At 45.2% G+C, this 25,787-nt stretch overlaps 1 protein-coding gene across 1 annotated transcript; it reads right to left on the bottom strand.

Moving 5' to 3' along the window:
- Window positions 1–588: 588 nt before the first annotated feature.
- Window positions 589–25,513, bottom strand: LOC307142442 (putative C-type lectin domain family 20 member A). The gene is made up of 6 exons (XM_079843319.1): window positions 25,418–25,513; window positions 25,003–25,049; window positions 18,271–18,642; window positions 2,847–3,182; window positions 2,436–2,524; window positions 589–2,285 (listed from the first exon to the last, which is right to left on the bottom strand). The coding sequence occupies exons 2-6, from the start codon at window positions 25,037–25,039 to the stop codon at window positions 2,139–2,141; spliced, it is 981 nt and encodes a 326-aa protein (XP_079699445.1). The 5' UTR covers window positions 25,040–25,049; window positions 25,418–25,513; the 3' UTR covers window positions 589–2,138.
- Window positions 25,514–25,787: the final 274 nt, after the last annotated feature.

The raw sequence follows: 25,787 nt of genomic DNA, 5'->3' as shown, positions 1-25,787 counted from the left end.
CATGTGGGGAGCGAAGGCTGGCCTGTGTGGTCCGATCAAACAGACGAGCTACTGGAGCTCAAACTGCTCAAGAAGTTAATGCTGGTTCTGATAGAAAGGTGTCAGAATACACAGGGCATCTCAGTTTGTTGCATATGGGGCGGCACAGCCGCTGACCAGTGCCCATGCTGACCCCTGTCCAGCACCCAAAGCACCAACAGTGGCACGTGAACATCAGAACTGGATATAAAATTTATATAAAAATTCTAGGGGTGCCAATAATTGTGGCCAACGTGTTTTGGAGTAAAACATTTACTTCATAATGTTAATTTATTTCACTTTCCCCCCACTTTCAATTCTTTTACTTAAATACACTTGCAAAATATTAAACTTTTGAGTTTTTTTGCGAGCGATGGCAAAGTTTCTTGGTGGAACACAAAAGCATTGAAATATGTTTTTTTCCTCCCATCCCATTTTTTTTGTTTATCCTTAGTGCATCTAGTGTATATTTGATGCATACCTGATTTTTTTTAATGTATGTATATGCATGTGTTTATATGTGTGTATATATTATTTTACCATTGTAACTCTTATGTGTCAATCCTAAACTGAACTAAATAAAAGCAAAAAAATAATAAATAATGTGATTTAATTCTCATTCTCATCCTAGATGGTTAGGGTTAGTAAACTAATGAGAATGGAGTAATTGTGCTAACAATCATTGGGCCCTATCTTGCACCCAGCGCAATTGACTTTGTACACCGACGCATGTGTCATTCCTATTTTGCACCCGCGCAAAGCGCGCTTTTCCCTCCACAGAAGCACGTCGCTAAACTAGTGAATGAACTTGCGCTACCTGGGCGGTTCAGCGCAAAAAAGGAGGCGTGTTCCGGCGCAAACAATCCCTGGTGCTATTTTGCTGTTCCATTAAACAATTGCGCCACTGACCAGAAAAAACCTAGTCTAAAGTCAGTGGCGCGTTGCGCGTTGTTCATTATGCTATTTTAAAGGCGCATGCTTGACCATAATGTATAGCGTGCACAACGCGCATACACTTTGCTCATGTAATCTACACAGATGCAACAGTTATTTTTGCAAATCATAAATTGTTACACTAAAAAAATATTAACACATGAGATGACGGAAATCATTGTGGTGTGCCACGAAGATGTGAAAAAATAGGCATAAATCTAGCTTACAAATGATTCTGGCCAAATGTAATAATTAAGGATAAGACCTGTTTGCCCAATAGGGGCAAGACATATATGTATATAAGGACATCTGACAAATTGGTTTGTCCGTCAAGAACCAGGAAAAAAAATCGACTGAAAAACTGAAAAAACTGAAAGACTGAAAAAAAAAAAGACTGTGAAATCACCTTTACCATAATGTACAACATTACAACTTCACTTCTCTGTCTTTCACTGCTCTTACAAGCACATCAGTCTCCTCGGCTGTGAACCGCTCCTGGCGTGCGCCTGGTAAATACGCCATAATAATAGCAATCCATAATGGAACTTGCGCACCGGCTTTTAAAGGGAATGTTGGATGACGCTCGGATTGGTTTATTCACGTTACGCCCAAACCACACCTATGAATAATGAAGCTACTTCAGACCAACCCATTTTAGATTTGCGCCGGGCGCAAGAGCCATTTATCCCGCCGGGAAAATAGCAACAGCGCCGAGACCCGCCCACAAAGTTACTTGCGCTTCACGCTTTGACACTTGCGTTTCAGATCGTTAAAATAGGGCCCATTGTGTCAGAACCATCAAACCACTTACATTCGTGGATCAACATTGTGATCTCTGTGATTGTAAATGTGCATTCACACGTGAATCTGAATCAGAGTACAAATGCAAACGACTATTTATTAGAGAATACAGTGTGAAGTTCACTAGTGTTTAATACACTAGTGCTTTTTGTTTCATGCTATTGTGATGCACTCTTTTTATCATCCCAAAGGCCTTTATTTATTCTTCATGAAAATTTTACAGTGTAACAAAACATTTGTTCATATTTAGGTATTACACATCTATATCTGCTAAATTAATAAAGGCAAAATCAATAGATGTAAATGTATTTTTGACTAATTAAGTTATTAATCTAGTTTAATTCAGATATCTGTAACTAAGAATGAAATAAAGCATTGATTTGAGATCAATTCCCCTCCATGGAAGAACATGACGTAGCATTGAGTAGTGGCATAGTTTTCTTTCCCAGAGTCTTCTTCTTCTGGAAGACTTTTCCGTCCGGTTGTTTCCTCCATGTCAGTGTGACGTCCTGATCGATCAGCGTCTGCTGTAACTAAAGCACAAAAACAGGCCCTGGTCCTCATCAGACTCTCACTACTGTAATACATTAATGGAAATCTTCCAGCCAGCACAGAATGATTTTGAATTGGGTCAGCATTGAATTTTAACAAATTTTTAGTCAGTTGAGTATTATAAAACCCACCTTGTGTAAGACGAGCGCACTCAATGTAGCGTCGTCTGCATTCTCACTGGCTTTCACCTGCACTCGGATCACCTGCTGCTTTTCCTTGACTGCAGGACAAGTACACACAATACCTTACTTTACTTTATCTTTATCTAGATCTTACTGTATGAATATGTAGATCAGGGATTCCCAAACGTCTTGTCAGCCGAACCCCTTTGACCAAAAATTATCAGATACAATATATAATATTTATGAAGAGGGATGCACAACATTTTGGCTACTGAACATTTTTGGCCGAAAAAGCTATTTTCGGGCTGAAATGGTTTTGGAGGGAAACCCTTATTAAATCAACAGTCATATTGTACTATTCAGTTTTTGTCAGCAAACAACAAAAGAACGAACATACAAAACCGTCCAGGTCAGACTTACCCGTGCTGCAGAAGAAGTAAAAAAGTGCAGTGCAATAGTAATCGTCAATAACACGATTATACCAATACACACCAGCACAGTTTTCGTTCGCCCCATAAAGATTCTGAGCAACAAGTTGGGTTGAGGTAGTGAAGTTGGCCTGATCTGACCACTTCCAAGAGTCTCTGTACAGTCCGATCCAGGGCTCATAATATGCCAATTTGGTTGCCTGGCTGTTGTCATCTAGGCTCCTAATGGTAACCAGGTCTGTATAATGCTGTCTGCAGTACTTCTGAGCGTCAAACCATGTCTTTAGGCTCTGGATTAAAACCATTTTTTGTGTTGCATTGGCACTTTCTGTGAAAAACAGAAACAGAGACATCAGAGGCATGACAAGCCAAATTCATTTACTCTGGTTAAACAAGTGTGAGCCTCTTAAACTTGTTTCCAGAACTACATTTTTATTTCACATGAGAGGCTTTCGCACCAGAGGAACCGTTTCATAGTTCCTAGAACTATTGGCGGAAGTACCCAGATTTTGGCGTGTTCGCACAGCAGGAACTAGGAACGATTTTAGTTCTAGAAACTCCTTTTGAGGGAACTAATTTAGCTCCTAATTCAGAGTAGGATCTAATCCAGCACAATAGGAACTACCAGTGGCGTAAGTGTACGCTGATTGGCTGAACACATGCGAAACACCAGCACCCACCATTTAAAAAAAAGCTCACATAGATTATAGCCTATATATTTGCTCCAGAAACGAACTCTACGAACATGGAAAACCATGATAGATGGACCTCTCAACCTCTATGCTAAAGAGAAAATCCAACACAACTTTGAAGGGGACCAAGAGGAACATGATTTTGTATTTCTGCTCAGCTAGTGTCATTGGATATCAACCACATAGCAAACACTAAGCCTTTTAATATACTGTTTACTTTCTTTGTATAACAGTTCTACCTCATAACGTTTTAGACAGGACTGTTAAACAGATCATAAACTAACGAAGACGGAGAATGTGAGAGCTGTGTGCTCAGTTCCTACTGGCAGTGCGAATGCAACCAGGAAAACGGCCATAGGGGAACTTTTAGTTCTCGGGGAACCACCCTGGTGGCTAGTTCCTATAACAATAAGTTCCCTTTCGTTCAGTCACTACGACGTACGTTAGTGACTAACGAATGGGGGTTTCGCCTAGAAGCCAGCGCCCAATGGCGTGCCAATGCCATGGGCATGCGGAATTTGCATGCGTAACTCCGCCCCACCTCGTGGGTATATAAGGAAGTACGCTAGCAACATCGCATTATGTTTCTGCTTTGGAGCCAAGAGTATCTCTTCACTCCTTCAAGCCTGCTAACTGAGTCTTTGTCAGCCTTCGAGACGAACAGCTTTCCAGAGGCGTTGGTGTCTCCGGCGCGTTCCAGTGATCGCATACTGCCTGCCTGCTGATCTGCGCAGTGGTCCGTCTGACAGCTGGTGTGTGGTCCCTGGGCGCTTCGGCGTCTCTGCGAAGCTTCCTCTCATAAAAGAGCTTACACGTGGCACGTCCTTTTCAGGATGTCTCGCCCGTGCACTTCTGGGTGTGGCCGGTCGTTGAATCCTTCCGATGGGCACAATCTCTGCTTGGTATGCTTGGGCGTTCAGCATGCTCAAGCAGCGTTTGTGGATGAGTCTTGTTCCCACTGCGGTGCTGCGATCGAGACTTAAGGATCTTCGTAACGAAGTGAAAGTCCCCTCTACCACACCCCGATCTACCGTTCCCCCCGTGGGCGGTACTTCGGCTGGTGGTCAGGGTGATCTGAGGGTCACGGTGTGGAACAAAGCCCTGACGCTCATGCCTCGGGCCACACCCCCCTCTAGCGCTCCGCAACCCGCGAGTATCCAAGGCTAAAATCGCGGGGCCTGCTCCGGCACCCCCGCGCATTTCGTTTGGCGCTCCGGAGGATGATGCGATGTCGGTCACCGCATCACAAGGTGGGCTCGAGTCCTCTGAGGATGATGACTCGGCTGTGCTGCCGCCTTCGGGGGCGCCAGCATTGCCCGAGTCGGACCCAGAGCTGACAGCCATGTTGTCTCGGGCAGCCGCGAGTCTAGGGTTAGAGTGGAACCCTCCACCCTGTCCCGAACGCTCGCGGCTCGACGAATGGTTTTTGGGGACCCGCGCTGACTAACGTCAGTCCCCGCCCCCAATACCTTTCTTTCCCGAGCTGCATGAGGAGATTGCCCGGTCCTGAAAGTCCCCGTTGTCTTCCCGTGATCGGTCTGCAGTCTCCTCCGCCTTCTCCACCCTTGATGGGGCCGCGGCCAAAGGGTACACTGGGGTCCCCCCGGTTGAGCATTCTGTTGCGATGCAACTGTGTCCGCAGAGCGCTTCAAAGTGGCGTGGTGATCCTAAGCACCCCTCCAAAGCCTGTCGATTCACATCAACCTTGGTGGCGAAATCGCACAGAGCTGCGGGGCAGGCTGCCGCCTCTTTGCATGCCATGGCGATCCTCCAGGTCTACCAGGCCAGGATCCTCAGGGACATGCATGAGGGTGGAGTTGATCCGGGGCACTTAGATGAGCTGCATGCCGCCACCGACCTCGCTCTCCGGGCGACGAAGGTGACCGCACGCTCCCTGGGTCAAGTGATGTCCACAAACGTGGTCCAGGAGCGACACCTGTGGCTTAACCTGGCCGATATGCGGGACACCGAGCGGACACGTTTCCTCGATGCCCCCATATCCCAGGCTGGCCTCTTCGGCGGCGCAGTTTTCAACCGCCCAGAAGCAGACTGAGGCTATTGAACATATACTGCCCCGGCGGCCAGCTGCTGCCTCCACCCAGCCACCGGCACAGTCGCCTCAGCCTGCTCGCCGCCGAGGACGCCGTCCTAAGGCTCCCGCCCCTCCCGCCCGGTCCAAGCAGCAGCCTTCACCCGGGCCGGGTCGCGGAGGAAGCCGTAGGAAGGCGTCCCAGTTCCCTCAGGTCGCCCCGCGCCCCGCTAAACACCAGGCCAAGCGGCGCTCCTGAGACGGACAGCTCAGGGATGGGAAATTCTTTCCAGGAGATGGTAGCAGGACCACTCCTTCCCCCGGTGGAGGGCCGGGGGAGAATCCTTTGTTCAGCTGCTGGCCCCCGGGTCAGCAGCACCCTAATTTGGTCAAATAAAGAATTAACACTCCCATCCCTGAGCCCCCAGAGATCGGTGATGACGGTGCGCGCCACCCACGGGTCCCGCCACTCGCATCTCTGTCGCCAGCCTCCTCTCAGAGCAGACCCCAGTGGAACGTGCATCCTTCCCTGGTCTCCTCTGTCAGGACGCAGCTGTTAACCGCACCCCCACACCGGGATGCCCAACAGCCTCCCTTGTCCGGGTCGGTAACGCTGCATCGCTGCCCCACACCGGGTACGTCTGTAGTCCGAATGACCCTGCTGGTGCAGTTCCTGGGAGCCTGGCTTCAGATTCCAGGGCTGTCCCGCTGTGTCACGAAGACAATCAGGCGCGGCCACGCGATTCAGTTCGAGCAGGCTCCTCCCTGCTTCCGGGGAGTCCGCTTTACTATGGTCGGGGCCAATGCCCCTGTCATGCGAGCGGAGGTTGCCACCCTACTGGCGAAGGGTGCGATCGAGCCTGTCCCTCCAGCCGAGATGAAGTCCGGGTTTTACAGCCCCTACTTCATTTAGCGCTCCGCAACCTGCGAGTGTCCAGGCTGAAATCGCGGGGCCTGCTCCGGCACCCCCGCGCATTTCGTTTGGCGCTCCGGAGGATGATGCGATGTCGGTCACCGCATCACAAGGTGGGCTCGAGTCCTCTGAGGATGATGACTCAGTTCGAGCAGGCTCCTCCCTGCTTCCGGGGAGTCCGCTTTACTATGGTCGGGGCCAATGCCCCTGTCATGCTAGCGGAGGTTGCCACCCTACTGGCGAAGGGTGCGATCGAGCCTGTCCCTCCAGCCGAGATGAAGTCCGGGTTCTACAGCCCCTACTTCATTGTACCCAAAAAGACCGGTGAGTTAAGACCAATCCTGGACCTGCGCATCTTGAACCGTTACCTACACAGGCTTCCGTTCAAGATGTTGACAGCGAAACGCCTTTTCGAATGCGTTCGTCCCGGCGATTGGTTTGCAGCAATCGACCTGAAGGATGCCTACTTTCATGTCTCCATCCTACCTCGACACAGACTGTTCCTACAGTTTGCTTTCGAGGGGCGGGCATTCCAGTACGCGGTCCTCCCATTCGGGCTATCTCTGTCCCTTCGCGTCTTTACGAAGATTGCCGAGGCAGCCCTTGCGCCCCTCCGGCAGCACGGGGTTCGCATCCTGAACTACCTTGACGACTGGCTCATAATGAGTCACTCTCGAGAGCAGGTTTGCGAACACAGAGATCTGGTTCTCCACCACTTAGCCCGTCTGGGCCTTCGGGTCAACTAGGAGAAGAGCAAACTTTGCCCCGTGCAGAGGATCTCTTTTCTCGGTATGGAGATCGACTCGGTCGCCATGTGCGCGCAGCTTACGAGCAAGTAACCCGGGTCTGCTTACAGACACTCACTCCGTGGTCGAACCTCAGTTTTCTACGGACCGGTGTGTCCTTAGAACGAGTTTCCAGGCATATTGTTGTATCAACAGATGCCTCCACCACGGGCTGGGGTGCCATGTGCAATGGACAAGCAGCCGCGGGCTCCTGGACAGGACCCCAGCGCCTTCTGCATGTCAATTGCCTCGAGTTGCTGGCAGTACGGTTCGCCCTGCACTGCTTCCGAGCGTTGCTGAGGGGTCAACACGTACTTGTCCGGACAGACAACACGGCCACTGTAGCGTACATCAACCACCAGGGCGGTCTACGCTCCCGTCGTATGTTTCAACTCGCCCACCATCTCGTTCTATGGAGTCAGAAGCACCTGAGGTCCCTTCGTGCTATCCACATCCCGGGAGAACTGAACCGTGCAGCCGACGAGCTCTCACGGATTCAGCCACTTCCTGGAGAATGGAGACTCCATCCCCAGACGGTCCAGCTGATTTGGGAACAGTTCGGCGACGCACAGGTACATCTGTTTGCCTCCCACGACTCTTCCCACTGCAGCCTGTACTATTCCCTGACCGAGGGCACGCTCGGCACGGATGCACTGGCGCACAGCTGGCCCCAGGGCCTACGCTTATATGCGTTTCCCCCAGTGAGCCTTCTCGCACGAGTTCTGTGCAAGATCAGGGAGGACAAGGAGCAGGTCATGTTGGTCGCCCCGTATTGGCACGGCCAGACCTGGTTCTCAGAACTACTACTCCTTGCGACAGCCCCTCCCTGGCCTATCCCTCTGAGACCGGACCTCCTCCACCCGGAGTGTGGCCTCCTCTTGGACAAGCAGCCGCGGGCTCCTGGACAGGACCCCAGCGCCTTCTGCATGTCAATTGCCTCGAGTTGCTGGCAGTACGGTTCGCCCTGCACCGCTTCCGAGCGTTGCTGAGGGGTCAACACGTACTTGTCCGGACAGACAACACGGCCACTGTAGCGTACATCAACCACCAGGGCGGTCTACGCTCCCGCCGTATGTCTCAACTCGCCCACCATCTCGTTCTATGGAGTCAGAAGCACCTGAGGTCCCTTCGTGCTATCCACATCCCGGGAGAACTGAACCGTGCAGCCGACGAGCTCTCACGGATTCAGCCACTTCCTGGAGAATGGAGACTCCATCCCCAGACGGTCCAGCTGATTTGGGAACAGTTCGGCGACGCACAGGTACATCTGTTTGCCTCCCACGACTCTTCCCACTGCAGCCTGTACTATTCCCCCAGTGAGCCTTCTCGCACGAGTTCTGTGCAAGATCAGGGAGGACAAGGAGCAGGTCATGTTGGTCGCCCCGTATTGGCACGGCCAGACCTGGTTCTCAGAACTACTACTCCTTGCGACAGCCCCTCCCTGGCCTATCCCTCTGAGACCGGACCTCCTCCACCCGGAGTGTGGCCTCCTCTTGGGCTCTAGTGCATGGCGCCTCGCTAACAGACATCTGCAGAGCTGCAGGCTGGGCGACACCTAACACATTCGCCAGATTCTTTGCCTCCCACGACTCTTCCCACTGCAGCCTGTACTATTCCCTGACCGAGGGCACGCTCGGCACGGATGCACTGGCGCACAGCTGGCCCCAGGGCCTACGCTTATATGCATTTCCCCCAGTGAGCCTTCTCGCACGAGTTCTGTGCAAGATCAGGGAGGACAAGGAGCAGGTCATGTTGGTCGCCCCGTATTGGCACGGCCAGACCTGGTTCTCAGAACTACTACTCCTTGCGACAGCCCCGCCCTGGCCTATCTCTCTGAGACCGGACCTCCTCCACCCGGAGTGTGGCCTCCTCTTGGGCTCTAGTGCATGGCTAACGTACGTCGTAGTGACTGAACGAAAGGGAACGTCTCGGTTACGTATGTAACCCTCGTTCCCTGAGGAGGGAACGGAGACGTACGTTCCTCTGCCACATCAGCTGTGCTGCTGGAACGCGGAGTTCAGATCTTGGCTCCGCAGCAGATACATAATGCGATGTTGCTAGCGTACTTCCTTATATACCCACGAGGTGGGGCGGAGTTACGCATGCAAATTCCGCATGCCCATGGCATTGGCACGCCATTGGGCGCTGTTAAACACCTCGAAGGTAATTGGCTTCTAGGGGAAACCCCCATTCGTTAGTCACTAACGTACGTCTCCGTTCCCTCCTCAGGGAACGAGGGTTACATACGTAACCGAGACGTTCCTAGAACTACCCGGTGCGAAAGCCCCTATGGACCCAGCATGAATAAAACAGGAGTTTAAAGGGACAGTTGTAAATAAGTGTTTTACAAGAAAACTCTATTATTTTTTTACTTCAAATGACATGTTTAATTCAATGTGTTACTTAGCATTTCTTTGTAATTATTTGTTTATAATTATTATCAATACATCCAACCACTGGAAATCCTAAAGGAAATTCTAATTATTAGGTTACTTCTAGAGGTTTATCAAGTGAATGTCAGGATCCTTCCTGTATAAAAGGACATGCCATTTTTGTCACTTTGATTGTATCCTCATGATGAAATATGAGCAATGAATGCTTTTCTTACTTTCCTACAAGTGGCAGATAATTTAACTTGTTTTAAGTAAACTTTGCTTACTTTAGATTAAGATTTGATTTATAATTTTTTTATATTTGTACTTGAAATACGACAAAATACTACAACCAAAAAAATTTTTTTTGCAGCATGAATGTCCCTAAATCCAGATTCCGTGTCCAGAGATAGAGTCGTCGGGGGGCTCGCCTTCGACTGTCGCCCGATCCACTATATGGCCCGGCCCCTTACGATCCCTCCTGTAGGTGGTGAGCCCACAGGAGGGCGGCTCCACGTCCACTCCACCAGGCACTCGCATACGAGCCCCAACCCAGGGCCTGGCTCCAGGATGGGGCCCCGGCTGCGCCGGCAGCGGTGTTCCTCGTGATATCCTGTGGAGGGTGCTCTGGGAGTATGGAGTATGGACAGAATTTCTAGGCACAACCAAGGGCCGGAGAATGTCCGGTTTGGGAACCATGTTAATTCGTCGCTGCTTTTTGCGGATGATGTTGTCGTGTTTGGCCTCCTCAGACCAGGACCTTCAGCGTGCACTGGGACTATGGTCATGAGCTGTGGGTCATGACCGAAAGGACAAGATTCCGGATACAGGCGGCCGAAATGAGCTTTCTCCGTAGGGTGGCTGGGCGCTCCCTTAGAGAGAGGGTGAGAAGCTCGGTGTGGCGGGGCGGGCGTGGTTTCGCGAGGTCTGTAGCGGGAGAGAGAGAGCGGAGCCGAGCGGTCGGTAAGTAGGTCAAGTGTAAATGACGAACACCTGTCTCTGATTGCAGTAATTGGCATGGAGAGACCGCATATAAGCCGCTGCCGGGAGAGAGAAGAGAGAAGAGAGAGAGAGTTGGACTGGGACTCTGCGCACGCTGCCGACCTGAGAGAAACTGTTTTGAACCTGAGTGATCAACGTTACAAGTCTAGAGTGAATGTTTATGTGTTGATGCGCCCACGTACGCTGTTTATGTTTGTATCTGAGAAGCTTTTGCTTAATAAAGTCGCAAGTCCCAGTCACGCCGACCCCGCCTTCTTCCTTCCTGCCCACGAGAACATCGAACCGCGTTACACTTGGTTATCAGTTTGCTGATAATCCGGTGTCTGAAGCAAAATGCTCAAAACATCTCCTGAGAAAAATCATATGGTCAACCTAGTCTTGGTTATTTAATTTTGATTTAGTCTTATTTTCCTTACCTTGTCATTCAAGGCCAGGGCACTTTTTGTACATTTCTGGAACTTTTGCATGCTTCCACATCCCGCGCAACTACGGATCTCCTAGGAACATTCATTATATATTGCTGCGTACATTTATCCGTGTCACCTAGATGCGCATGCATGCGCGGTGCGCGATCATGGTCGACTGACAACGAGATTAAAGGTCTCATGGCATGGCATTTTTCTATTTTTTTTATAATGTTTCCTGAGGTGTACTTATATTGTTATTATGATTTTTACATTAAAAAAAATCATAATTTAGAAATAAAAGGCATTTTTTTCTATACTGTTATTACCCCTCTGGCTGAAGGCAAGGGGCGTGTCTGCTGTGAGGCTTCAGTGAAAATGCCCACTGTTGTGATTGACAGCTCCGGACATTATAAAGAGTGTTCTTTGATCGCTCTCTGTAGTTTAATCTCTTAAAAAACGTATTTGTTTCATGCTACTAACAGAAACGATCATTTTAGTCACTGGCTTGATTCACTGATGTATTACGCTTAGGGCATCAAGACGGCAATCATTAAACGATCTAGAAAGAAAGTCTGAACTTGAATGATTAGCTACACATCAGAAATCACTGATCACAGATCAGGCATTAATGAACACTGTTACTCACTGTTTGTCGCGGTGCTGTCGAATCCATATCGTAAAGTCTGTTTGTAAAGCCTGTGCTGACATAAACTGAATCCATTTTCTCTGAATGCTCTGTGCGGGCAAAGCAGAGGAAGGGGAGGTAACCTTTCCTGGTATGACTTCATAACAGGAAAATTCAAGATCAGCTCGTCTGAGCTGTCATTTTCTCAAAGGCAGAGAAAGACAGCCAGAACTACAAAATAGACATGCCATTTCAAAAATCTTTCATTTATTAATCTTTCACAAAGCTGCGTCAATTGCTCCTGCCTGATCGATTGCTCCTGATCGATTGCTCCTGATCGATTGCCCCTGTCGCCTGTCTGCCTCCTGCCTTGTTTGTAGCTCTGTACAGCCTTGCTTGCTTTTGAATCTCTATTTTGATATAGTTTCTTTGTTCTACTGCTAAATATAATTTACTCATCACCATACATTGTTTAAATATTTCTTTATCTGAGAGTAGTGAGGATGTAACAGCTTTAGACACTGATTTGGATGCGAATAGCTTAGTGAACTCTGTACATTTTTCGGTTCCGGGTGCAGGGCCCCCGCAGCAGGGAAACTGGGTGACAGTGAGACGGCATAGTCACGGATCTAAAAAACGCTTTTCCGTTCCGGTTAGAACATCAAACAGGTTCTCCCCTCTCAGTGAAGCACCCACTGAGTATCCTGTTGAAAGAGCCCTAGTCATTGGCGATTCTATTACACGGAACGTGAAGATAGAGACACCAGCCACCATAGTCACATGTTTACCGGGAGCCAGAGCACCTGACATCAAAGCAAATTTAAAAGTGCTGGCTAAAGCTAATCGTAAATTCATAAATGCTAAAAAAAGATTATTATTCACGTTGGCACTAATGATGTTCGACTTCGCCAGTCGGAGATCACCAAAATTTACATTAAAGAGGTGTGTGAACTCGCTAGTACGATGTCAGAGGCTGTTGGACTGTCTGGACCGCTCCCTGTTAAAAGGGAGCGGGCATTAATGATCATCACTCACTCAATGGCTGGCTATCATCACTCAATGGCTGGTTGTCTAAGTGGTGTCCGCAAAATAATCACAGAGGGTTCATAGACAATTGGAAAAGTTTTTGGGGCAGACCTGACCTGTTGAAGAAGGATGGCATCCATCCCTCTTGGGGTGGTGCCGCTCTTCTCTCTAGTAATTTGGCACATAGTCTTAGAGCTAAACCTTGACTCACTAGGGCCCAGGTCAGGAAGCAGACAAACTGGCTAAACCGACCGTCTGCTTGCTAAATTTATAATAATAAATTTATTTTAATTTAATTTATAATAATATCTTCAGTATTAGTCTAGTTTCAAATATAATTCCTTCGAAGTTTTGGTGTTTTATGTAACGTTATGTAGTGTACATGATAAAACCCGTTTAATATTTGTGTTAGCTACTGTATACAGGCCACCAGGGCACAATACAGACTTTGTCAAAGAATTTGTTGATTTTTTTATCAGAGTTAATACTGGCCGTACTAATTGTTGGTGATTTTAATATCCATGTAGACAACGAAAAAGACGCATTGGGATTAGCATTCTAAACTCTATTGGAGTTAGGCAACACGTGTCAGGAGCCACTCATCGCCATAATCATACTTTAGACCTAATATTGTCACATAGAATAAATGTTGATACCGTTGAAATTCTGCAGCAGAGCGATGACATCTCAGATCTTTACCTAGTATCATGTATACTTAATTTAGCTAAGGTTGCAAAGCCGCCCCCTCGCTTCAAAAATGGCAGGACAATCACTGGCGCCACTAAAGATTGCTTTTTAAATAATCTTCCTTATCAGTATCATTTCCTCAGCATCCCAGATAGTATAGAAGAACTCGATGTTGCAACAGAAACTATTGACTCTCTCTTTTCCAGTACTTTAGGCACAGTTGCTCCCCTGCGCTTAAAGAAGATTAAAGAAAATAGTCCAACGCCGTGGTACAACGAGCACACCCGGGCCCTTAAAACAGCAGGCAGAAAAATGGAGCGCAGCTGGAAGAAAACAAAACTAGAGGTCTTTCATAATTCGTGGAAAGAGCTCGCATACAGAAAGGCTGTAAAAACTGCTAGATCTGCTTATTTCTCGACTCTCTTGGAAGAAAACAAACACGACCCTAGGAATTTATTCGATACAGTAGCTAAATTAACCAAAAATAAAGCTTCAACTTCTGATGTTTGTAAACAGCACAGCAGTAATGACTTTATGAACTTCTTTACATGTAAGATTGATAATATTAGGAAGAAAATTTTAACCATGCAGCCGTCTACTACAGTATCACATCAGACAGAGCATTGTAGTGTCACTGAGGAAAAATTACACTCATTCACTGCTATAGGAGAAGAAGAATTTGCTAAACTCGTTAAATCATCAAAATCAACAACATGTCTGCTCGACCCTATACCGACTAGGCTATTAAAAAGAGATGCTACCAGAGGTCATAGATCCTCTTTTTAATATCATTAATTCATCTTTGTCATTAGGATTTGTACCGAAAACTTTTAAGTTGGCTATTATTAAACCACTTATTAAAAAAACGCAACTTGATCCTACAGAATTAGTAGGATCTCAAATCTACCATTTCTGTCAAAAATACTTGAAAAGGCAGTGTCTTCACAATTATGCTCCTTTTTAGAAAGAAATGGTATCTGTGAGGATTTCCAGTCAGGATTTAGACTGTATCATAGCACTGAGACTGCTCTCATCAGAATTACAAATGATTTACTCTTATCATCTGATGGTGGCTGGATCTCTCTATTAGTGTTACTCGATCTTAGCTCTGCATTCGATACTATCGACCACAACATTCTTTTGAATAGACTCGAAAATGATGTAGGCATTAGTGGAATTGCTTTGTCATGGTTTAAATCATACCTATGTGACCGTTATCAGTTTGTAGCAGTAAATGAAGAGATGTCACACCGATCACAAGTTCAGTATGAAGTACCGCAGGGCTCAGTGCTAGGACCGTTGCTACGCTAATGTTAGTCTCTCTGTTTTATCCCGATGTTTACTGCAGTCAGCCGGATCCGGGCCGTATCCAGTTCAGATGGTGGACCTGCGCCCAGACATGACCAACGCATGACCCTGAAGTGTCTGCAGAGACCGTGTCAATTAGACTCCCCTGAAATTGCCTCATCGACATGGCATCCTCAATGAACCCGTCTCCGGCGTGATGACTCCGATTGTTCAAATATTACAATTTAATAATTGTTAAATCGATATGTCATCCTCAATAAACCCGTCTCCGGCGTGTTGCCTCCAATCCTTCAAATATTGCACTTTAATAATTATTTAATCAACACATCATCCTCAATAAACCCGTCTCCGGCGCGTTGCCTCAGATCTTTCAAATATTCCGATCTATTATGACTTCTGACCTGTAAATTTGCCAGAATAATAATAATACGCTGCTTGTTAATTGGCCAGAGGAGAACTGGCACCCCGACTGAGCCTGGTTTCTACCAAGGTTTATTTTTCTCCATTAGGTCACCTGATGGGGTTTTGATTTCCTTGCCACTGTTGCCTTGCCTTCCTGGCTTGGCTTGCTCAGTTGGGGATACTAAATTTTTCTAAATTTTTCAACTAAATATACAAATAAATCTAATTATTAAACTAAATTAACCTTATCAACTAAATTACTGATCTAATTACTGATCTAAAGCCAACACTGTCACTGTATGATAATTGAAAGGAACTGATGATTAGATTTGATCATCAGATTAGACAATTAGATTAAAAAAGGTTAAAGAGAAAACTAAAGCACCATGGTACAACAGTGCTACACATGTTATCAAGAGAGAAACTCGTAACTTAGAGCGTAAATGGAAACAAACTAATTTAGAGGTCTTTAGAATCGCATGGAAAGAAAGTATGTCACGTTATAAAAAGGCCCTAAAAGCAGCCAGAGCTGAGCATCTCCGCAAACTAATAGAAAATAACCAAAATAATCCAAGGTTTTTATTTAACACTGTGGCTAGACTAACAAATAAACAAGCATCGCCTGAACAAAATATTCCGTTACAGTTTAGTAGTAATGATTTTATGAACTTCTTCGCTGACAAAATAGAAAGCATCAGAAACAAAATTGTAAATGTACAATCATTAATGATGTCTTATGATTCAACCGCAATTATCGCCCCTCAAGAACTACTACACCGCTTTACAACTATAGGACAGGAAGAGCTAAATAAACTTATCATTGCATCTAAACCAACAACATGTTTATTAGATCCAATACCCACTAAACTACTGAAAGAGTTGTTACCTGTAGTGGAAGAGCATCTTCTCAATATTATTAACTCGTCTTTATCTTTAGGTCATGTTCCAAGAATATTCAAGTTGGCAGTCATAAAACCTCTCATTAAGAAGCCACAATTAGATCATAATAACCTAGCAAATTACAGACCAATTTCAAATCTTCCATTCATGTCTAAAATACTAGAAAAAGTTGTGTCCACTCAATTGTGCTCTTTCTTGCAAGAAAATGATATCTATGAAAAATTTCAATCAGGATTCAGGCCGCATCATAGCACAGAAACCACGCTCGTTAAAATCACAAATGATTTACTTCTAGCTTCTGACCAAGGCTGTATCTCAATACTAGTTCTACTCGATCTTAGTGCTGCGTTCGATACTATAGATCATAAAATACTATTAGATCGACTTCAAAATTACACTGGTGTTCAGGGACAGGCATTAAACTGGTTTAGATCGTATTTATCAGACCGCTACCATTTTGTCTGTCTAAATGGGGAAAAATCAAAGATAACATCAGTAGACTATGGGGTGCCGCAAGGATCCGTGTTAGGCCCTCTGCTATTCTCAATATATATGCTGCCACTTGGTAATATTATAAGAAAACATGGAATTAATTTCCACTGTTATGCTGATGACACTCAATTATATATTTCATCACGACCAGATGAAAACGCTAAATTATCTAAACTGACACCGTGTGCTGAAGATATTAAATACTGGATGACATGTAATTTTCTGCTATTAAATTCAGATAAAACGGAGGTATTACTCATTGGTCCAAAAAACTGCCCACAAAACCTCTCACAATACAACTTTAACTTGGAAGGATGTCCTGTCGCTCTGTCCACTACAGTAAGAGACCTGGGTGTTATATTAGACCGCAACTTGTCTTTCGAAAGTCATATTTCATATGTTACAAGAACGGCATTTTTCCACCTTAGAAACATTGCCAAGCTACGTAACATGCTATCTATTTCTGATGCAGAAAAGTTAGTTCATGCATTCATGACCTCGAGACTAGATTACTGTAATGCTTTATTAGCTGGTTGTCCTGCATCATCAATAAACAAGCTACAGTTAGTCCAAAACGCAGCTGCTAGAGTTCTTACTAGGTCAAGAAAATATGATCATATAACACCAATTTTATCATCTCTACACTGGTTACCTATTAAGTTCCGTATCAATTACAAAGTATTGCTACTGACCTATAAAGCCCTAAATGGTTTAGCTCCAGTGTATTTAACTGATCTTTTATCGCCCTACAATCCATCGCGCTCTTTAAGATCACTAAACTCGAGGCTTCTGGTCATTCCTAGGATATCTAAGTCCACTAAAGGAGGGAGGGCATTTTCACATTTAGCTCCTAAACTCTGGAATAGTCTTCCGGATATTGTTCGAGGTTCAGACTCGCTGTCCCAGTTTAAAACTAGATTAAAGACGCATCTCTTTAGCCAAGCATTCATATTATAAATAAGTTTTATACTACAGTTAAATCGCACCAACAGCATTAATATTCTGAACAGCAGCTATGCTAATTATTTCCCATCTGCTTTTCTGTTGTTATCTCGGGACACTAGTCCCGAGGTAACTAGTTCGTCAGCTCCAGTTTGTATCCAGCCTCTCATGGAGACTTCAGATGCCCCAGTGATGAGACGACTTGACGCCTGTGAAGAGACGACTCAACGCCAGCGTTGTTATGGCCTAAAATAATACATGATTGATTAACTTATCCTAACATTTTTCTTTAACATTCTCTTTCTAACATTTTTCAATGTACATTTATGAAATGCACTTTCTGTGAAGCTGCTTTGAAACAATGTGTATTGTGAAAAGCGCTATACAAATAAATTTGAATTGAATTGATGACATCACCGTTTTCTCCGGAATGGCTACGGCGGAATAAAATTCCGTTGCATTATTTTCCGGTTTAACACTGTAAAGCTGCTTTGAAACAATCTGCATTGTTAAAAGCGCTATATAAATAAAGTTGACTTGACTTGACTATTGTCAGAAATATGTTTTCAAAAGCATCACTTTCATCAAATTTTATGTGACATTGTTTCCAGTAGGCAACTGACTGCAAACAAGCACATCAGGACACAAACGAGCAGCCCCGGAGAGCCCTGGCCCAATTTAACCACTGTTAATTATATTATATTAATGTCTTTTACTGCATACTATATTCCTCATATTGCTCGCTTTGGATAAAAGCATCTCCTAAATTAATGTAAATGTGAGTGTAAATGTAATAAATGCATGTAAATAATGAGCATCAATAAAGACTCTCACCATTGCTACACAAAAAATATTTTGTGAGAGTGCAGTAGCGATCTCTCCAGGTTCCGTCAGAAGCTATGGCGACACACTCCTCTCCCGAACCGTAGTTATCCGGCTCAGTAGGATACCAGGACTTAAACACTATGCTCTCCTCTTGATAAGACCAACGCCAGCTGTTGATGTCGTTGTAGAGTCCAAACCGGGCATATCCATAATACCCTTTTTCCACTCCGACTTCTTGCAGAGTGGTCCAGTCTTCTTCGCTTTGAACAGTGGCCAGGTCGATGTGGTTTTTCCTGCAGTATTCTTGAGCTTTTCCCCACGTCACTGCCTCTTTGATCAGAACATACTCCTGTGGTTTACACAGAGTTAGTGACAGGAGTCCTGTCGAGAGAATACAGTCGTTTTCAGCATTTTATTTATTTCTTATGTGCTCCTTCTTAAAGGTGCCACTCAATGAATTTGTTTGTATTTGGTTGGATTTTTTTTTACATTCTGAACCATTTAAAAAAACATTAGTGCGCTACGAAGACTCTAAAGGTATAACTTAACTAAAGGAAAACCAATTCTAGGCATGTTCCCCAAACTATACCTTAGGAGGTTGCTTAAGGTATACCTTCTTAGGTGCGCCATTAGCAGGTGCTGTCTGTGGCGGTGCTGAATTGGTTTATCAATGGCTCAAAAATCGATTATTCACTCTATGCAGGGGCTGTTTAACTGCGTTATGTGAGAAAGTGTTCTTTATAATATAAGCACTTCAGAAATAGTTGAAATTGGACTCGTCAGATCGTATAAATATAATCCAAATTGCAAACTAAATCCAACCGTGGATATTTTATATAATTTTGAAATAATTGTGTGAACAACGTATCATGCATCAACCCATTACACTAACTGGCAGTATGCCATTTATATTATCATAATATATTTTGCCATAGTCTTCATTTACTCCACAAGCAAGGTTGATAGCCCGTGTCACATTATTGGTGTAAATCACTCATTTCTGTTATTGGATGACCTACTCAATAAAAGCGCAACACGCTAAACATAACTCCGTCGAGTTTGTCTTGATAAAGTTGGACCAACAAGATCTAAAAGCTGCTGAATTTGCAAAGCTGCAAAGTTTATTTTGAATTGCAGCTTCTGACATGGTAGCCAGGGGACTAAAGTTTTCACGGATTAAATAGTGCACATAGAAATGGCTCCGCGGACGGCGCCGCCTTTGATTTAGCACAACTATTCGCTGTATCACTGCCATAGTTTGACCAAACTCCCCTCCAAAATCATTCCCTTTAAATAGACTCCATAATGGTTTGCCAGCTGATGGCAAACCATGGACTAATGAAGCAGAGCTGGACTTACAAGCCTGCTTCGATTGCACTGATTGGACTGTTTTTGAAGCTGCTACCACCGATCTGGATGAGCTCATTGAGTCTGTAACATCATACATCAGTTTCTGTGAGGATACATGCATTCCTACCAGGACATTCTTATCATTCACTAATGATAAACCATGGTTTACTGGGAAACTCAAACAGCTCTGTCATGCCAAAGAGGATGCTTACAGAAGTGGGGATAAAGTCTTGTATAACCAGGCCAGAAACAGACTTCAGAGATCAGAGTTGCTAAAAGAAGCTACTCTGAAAAGCTGAGAAACCAGTTTCAGCAAACAACCCGGCTTCAGTCTGGACAGGCCTGAGGAACATCACCAACTACAAGTCACCATCCCCCCGATCTGCAGAGAATCAACAACTGGCTGAGGATCTGAATGCATTCTACTGCAGGTTTGAAAAGCCCAGTCTCACACCACACACACGCTCTGATCTGCACTTCACACGTCCCCCATCTCCTCATTCACCCCCCCCCCCCTGCCATCCAACATGAGCTTAAGGTCTGTGTGGAGGACGTAACCAGAGTCTTCAAAAAACAGAAGACTCGGAAAGCTTCAGGCCCAGACGGCATCTCATCTGCTTGTTTGAAAGCCTGCGGTGACCAACTGGTCCCAGTCTTCACGCAGATCTTCAACAGATCATTGGAGCAGTGTGAAGTTCCCTGTTGCTTCAAATGCTCCACTATCATTCCCGTCCCCAAAAAAACCCAAATCACTGGACTTAATGACTACAGACCTGTCGCTCTCACGTCTGTGGTCATGAAGTCGTTAGACCTGTTCTGGCCCACCTGAAGGACATCACTGGACCCTTGCTGGATCCTCTTCAATTTGCCTACAGAGCAAACAGGTCTGTGGATGATGCAGTCAACATGGGACTGCATTTTATCCTGCAACACCTCGACAGACCTGGGACTTATGCAAGGATCTTATTTGTGGACTTCAGTTCGGCCTTCAATACCATCATGCCTGATCTTCTCTCAGCTAAACTGACCCAGCTCTCTATGCCATCCTCAATCTGTCAGTGGGTCTCCAGCTTCCTGACAGACCGACAACAGCTCGTGAGACTGGGGAAACTCACATCCAGGACTCTCACTACCAGCACTGGCGCCCCCCAGGGGTGTGTTCTCTCCCCACTGCTCTTCTCCCTGTACACCAATGACTGCACTTCTAAAGACCCCTCTGTGAAGATCCTGAAATTTGCAGATGACACCACTGTCATCGGCCTCATCCAAAACGGTGATGAGTCTGCTTACAGACTGGAGGTTGAACAGCTGCTGTCTGGTGCAGTTATAACAACCTTGAGCTCAACACACTCAAAACGGTGGAGATGATTGTGGACTTCAGGAGGAACAGCCCAGCTCTCCCCTCACTCACCATCATGAACAGCACTGTGGAAGCAGTGGAGTCATTCAGGTTCCTGGGCACTACCATCTCTCAGGACCTGAAGTGGGACAATCACATTGACTCCATTGTGAAAAAGGCCCAGCAGAGACTGTACTTCCTTCGTCAGCTGAGGAAGTTCAACCTCCCACAGGAACTGCTGATTCAGTTCTACTCGGCTGTCATTGAGTCTGTCTTATGCACTTCCATCACTGTCTGGTTTGGTTCAGCTACCAAATCTGACATCAGGAGACTGCAACGCACAATCCGGACTGCAGAAAGGATTATTGGTGCCCCCCTGACAACCCGCCAGGACCTGTACTCTTCCAGAGTGAGGAAGAGAGCAGGGAAAATCATCACAGACTCCACTCACCCTGGATACTTCCTGTTTGAACTGTTACCATCAGGACGGCGACTCCAATCACTGGCCACTAGAACATCTAGGGACAGGAACAGTTTCTTCCCACAGGCCATTTCCCTCTTGAACTGTTAAAATACACCCCCCCCCCTCCCCCAAGGCATATGCCTGTAAGTGCAATACTCCCACTATTTAGTGCAATATCTTCTAAACTCAGAAGATATTTAACTAAACGTAACTGTGACCTAATATTTTTTTAATGCTATTTTCATATTTTTATTCTTAGAATTTGTATTACTATGTTCTTGTTGTGTTTGTATTTTATATGTGCACTGGAAGCTTCAGCACCAAGAAAAATTCCTTGTGTGTGCAAGCACAATTGGCAATAAAGCTCTTTCTGATTCTGATTCTTCTGATGTACTTTTGGATAATATAATTAAAAAGCTAACAGCCATCAGTGTAATGATAATTGTACATGAAACATGGAAACAATTATCAGAATTATAATGGTATAGACTGAGATGTAAAGAAAGAGTGGTGGCCGCTATCAGAATGAACTGTCAATAGTGTATAGCTAATGTATAGTAATAAGTTTGTAACAATTCGTCTAGTATTCACACTCAGACCAATTGCCACAAGATTCATATTAGGGAGGGAACCACCGGCTATGGTCTGTATTAGTTCAAATACTCAGAAAGACAGGCAATATGCAAAAGTGAGTATTATTCACAAAACAAGAGGTAAAGAATACATACGACCGTCATTACATGATAGGAAATCACACATATCATAACATTATTTACAAAAGTAGCACAAAAGTTATTATCTGGATAGGCAGAAATGAAAGTCCTTCAAAGTCCTTTCTGCCGTACTCAAGTGCACGGAAGTCTGTAACTCACAAGGCCGGAATCAATCCACTATAATCCGTCATCAAGCAACGAAACATTTGTCCTTGTACATCGACCCAGAGGCTAACGAGGAGAATAGAAGTAAGGTGTCCTGGGGTTAAACAGTCCTTTTGTGGTACAATCCTCCTGGATATTATCAGGAAGGACTAAAGAGTCCTTCTACAAACAAGTAAACACAAATCAACATCATATCATTTGTGAATCCACATAAGCCCAAAATAACCATGAATAAAACAAACAAAATAACAAATCTTACATTGACTGAGCAGAAAATCCCATAGATTCCCAGTCTGGACTCTAAGAGTGTCACGCCATGCTGTTAGTCCCCCAACATCTCTCTCTCCTTCTATCATTGCCTTACTGATATCCTAGAGCAATAGGCCCACTACCTCCCCCTAGTGTCAGGTAGTAGCCTTACATACCAAAGGGAAACTAATGTGACAGGCCAAGACTGTTACAAGTTATAGCTAAGAGTGGTCCAGACCAACCTTACGAACGGATGTCTTACAGAAGGCATTCTTAGCTAAGATCGTTTCGAGAAACGCATATTAACGTTAAGATACACCTTAAGGTATAACTTAAGAATGATGAAGTGTTAAGAAGGTTTCGGGAAATCCAGCCCTGATCATTGTTGAACAAGTTCTTGTTGTCTTTGATTTTGATGTTCACAAGTTTGATGTTTAAGAAATTACTGCCACTGTAGTGCAAAATATTGATTGATAGGACATCGTGATTTTAAAGTGGCTCATATTGGCTCATATTGGCCCAGTCGTACGAGATGGCAGTTCGGCATCGAGATGTCGTTCTGGCCCACATAAAGTGCTTGGGGCTGAGACTCAACACAAAGAAGAGCGTGTTGACGCCGTCCCAGAGGACTACGTTCCTAGGGATTGTATGGGACTCGACGACGATGCGGGCACAAGTGTCTCCCGCGCGAGTCGAGACCATACTGGCGATGGTCTCAGGAATAAGGCTAGGCCACAGCATCACTGTGAAGCACTTTCAAAAAGTGCTAGGGCACATGGCAGCAGCGTCCAACGTGATACCTTTTGGCCTGCTGCACATGAGACCCCTCCAGTGGTGGCTGAAAACCAAGGGGTTTTCCCCCAGAGGGAATCCTTTCCATATGATCAGGGTAACGCGCAGATGCCTTCGTTCCCTAGTCATATGGAAGAAACCTTGGTTTCTGTCCTAGGGGCCAGTGTTGGGAGCGTCTTGTTGCCGGAAATCCGTTTCAACAGACGCCTCCCTCACTGGTTGGGGCGCGGTCATGGACGGCCGTTTTGCGAAGGGCCCGTGGGAGGGCCGTCATTCCTCCTGGCACATAAATTGCCCAGAGATGATGGCGGTCTACAAAGCTCTCAGGAGCTTTTTCCCGGACCTCCGCGGCCAACATGTCCTGGTACGGACAGACAATACGTCTGTCGTAGCGTACATCAACCATCAGGGGTGTTTGAGGTCGCGCCCTCTTTGCAGACTGGCGCATCACATCCTCCTGTGGCCCCAAGGGAAACTGTTGTCCATCAGGGCAATGTATGTCCCGGGGGTCCAAAATCAGGGAGCAGACATCCTGTCAAGGCAGGGGCTGAGGCCCGGGGAGTGGCGACTCCACCCAGAGGTGGTGGAGGCCATATGCAAGAGGTTCGGCCCAGTGGAAGTGGATCTGTTTGCATCTCGAGAGACGTCCCACTGCCCACTGTGGTTTTCCCTCACGCATCCAGCCCCGCTGGGGTTAGATGCCATGGTTCAGACGTGGCCGAGGCTGTGTCTGTATGCATTTCCCCCGATTGCTCTGCTCCCGGGAGTCCTGGAGAGGGTCCGGCGACAGGGGGTCAGTCTACTTCTGGTAGCACCCCGTTGGCCGACTCGAGTTTGGTTCTCAGATGTCATAGCTCTGCTAGCAGGTCAGCCGTGGGAGATTCCTCTGAGGAGGGATCTCCTATCTCAGGCGGCGGGTACAATATTTTACCCCCGCCCAGAGATTTGGAACCTTTGGGTCTGGCCCCTGAGGGGGTCAGGTACCTAGAGGCTGGCCTGACTTCCGGGTATGCCGTCACAGTTACGTCATCACGCACGCCAATCGGATTGGCGTAGTTGTCATTCTGACTTCAGATTCGCTGATGCTAAGGGAGCATCCCAAAAGTGTCGTTCCGACGCAGTGCTCGTTCCCTTCTCAGGGAACATGGGTTATATACATAACCCGAGCAGTTTCCTCGAAAGGGAACAACAATCGCAGGTTTTTAATGTTATCTGGTTAAAAAGTTCCTCCACATTATGAATATTATTATTATTATAAACTTCATCACATGTAATGATTTAAAACTACATACAGTAGACTATATAACTTGCATTATTCATTGTATTTTAACAGTGTTGTTCAACAATACTTGTTCCTTTTTTGGATACAGTCATTATTGCCAAGTTGTTATATATTTTTTTTGTTCAATCTTCATAATAATCGGCCGCTGGTGACGGCTCTTGTCTGGACAGCTTCTTGATTTTTGGGAAGTCATTAATTGTCATTTGATGGTAGATGACCTGAGTTATTATTGGCTTGATCACCATAACCTAAATTCTGCTTGTCTAGAGGACAAATCACACTCTCCTCTACAAAGATTTTAAAGGCATTAAGTATTTGAAAATATGCAAATCATTTGGTTAAATCTGTCAGTTTTTATGTGTTTTGTAATGTTATTTTAATGTTTTACCTGAAAGAGAAAGAAGATGAAGCCAAATTTGGTCCATGATTTTGCCACTGGAAAAACATAAAAATACAGAAATAAATCCCAAATTAGTTCACTAATATACATAGTATGCATATGCATTTATTTGATATAATTTTTTTTTTTAGATTAAATGTATTTCTTATGAGGAAAAGTGCATATTTTTATGCTTTATAGACAATGGAATATTTGCTGTGTAGCCAAATGATGAAAATATAACAAAATAATGCAGTAACATTACATGTATATTTAGAACAAGAACAGGTGATGCTCAGAAAAGAGAAATCCTAACAATCGATTAATAACAAAACATCCATAAATAAAACCTGTTGATGTCATTAGCGAGTACAACATTATTGGTCAGTCGAGAAATTAAACTGTAAAAGTACAGCATAATTACCAGTTCTCTTCTGAATTATCAGATAAACTGAAGTCTCAGTTGATGAAGTTTTGGTCCACCTGTCCTGTAGTGATAGCGAGTTATCAGGATCTCTCCAAAGTTCTCAATCTTGTCCTCTTTATATGGGTCGTCTACGTCAAGAAGGGAATTTCACAGTCAGATATGCAAAGTGTGTATTGACTAACTTCCTCCTACGGGAGACCGTCTTAGGAACAATCATTATCATATGAGTCATTGTTACACCTTGAAGCAGATGTTACACATTTAAACTAGTTTAATATACAGGAATATATCTGTATCCATTAGTTAAATGTTCAAGTATGGATCTCAGATTGAGTGAAGATGTTCAGTGGCAGATCAGACATTAATC

Source organism: Gobio gobio (assembly GCF_949357685.1).
Source record: "Gobio gobio genome assembly, chromosome: 2".
Taxonomy (NCBI): domain Eukaryota; kingdom Metazoa; phylum Chordata; class Actinopteri; order Cypriniformes; family Gobionidae; genus Gobio; species Gobio gobio.
The sequence above is the reverse complement of the archived record's forward strand: the minus strand, read 5'-3'. Positions and strand labels throughout refer to the sequence as shown.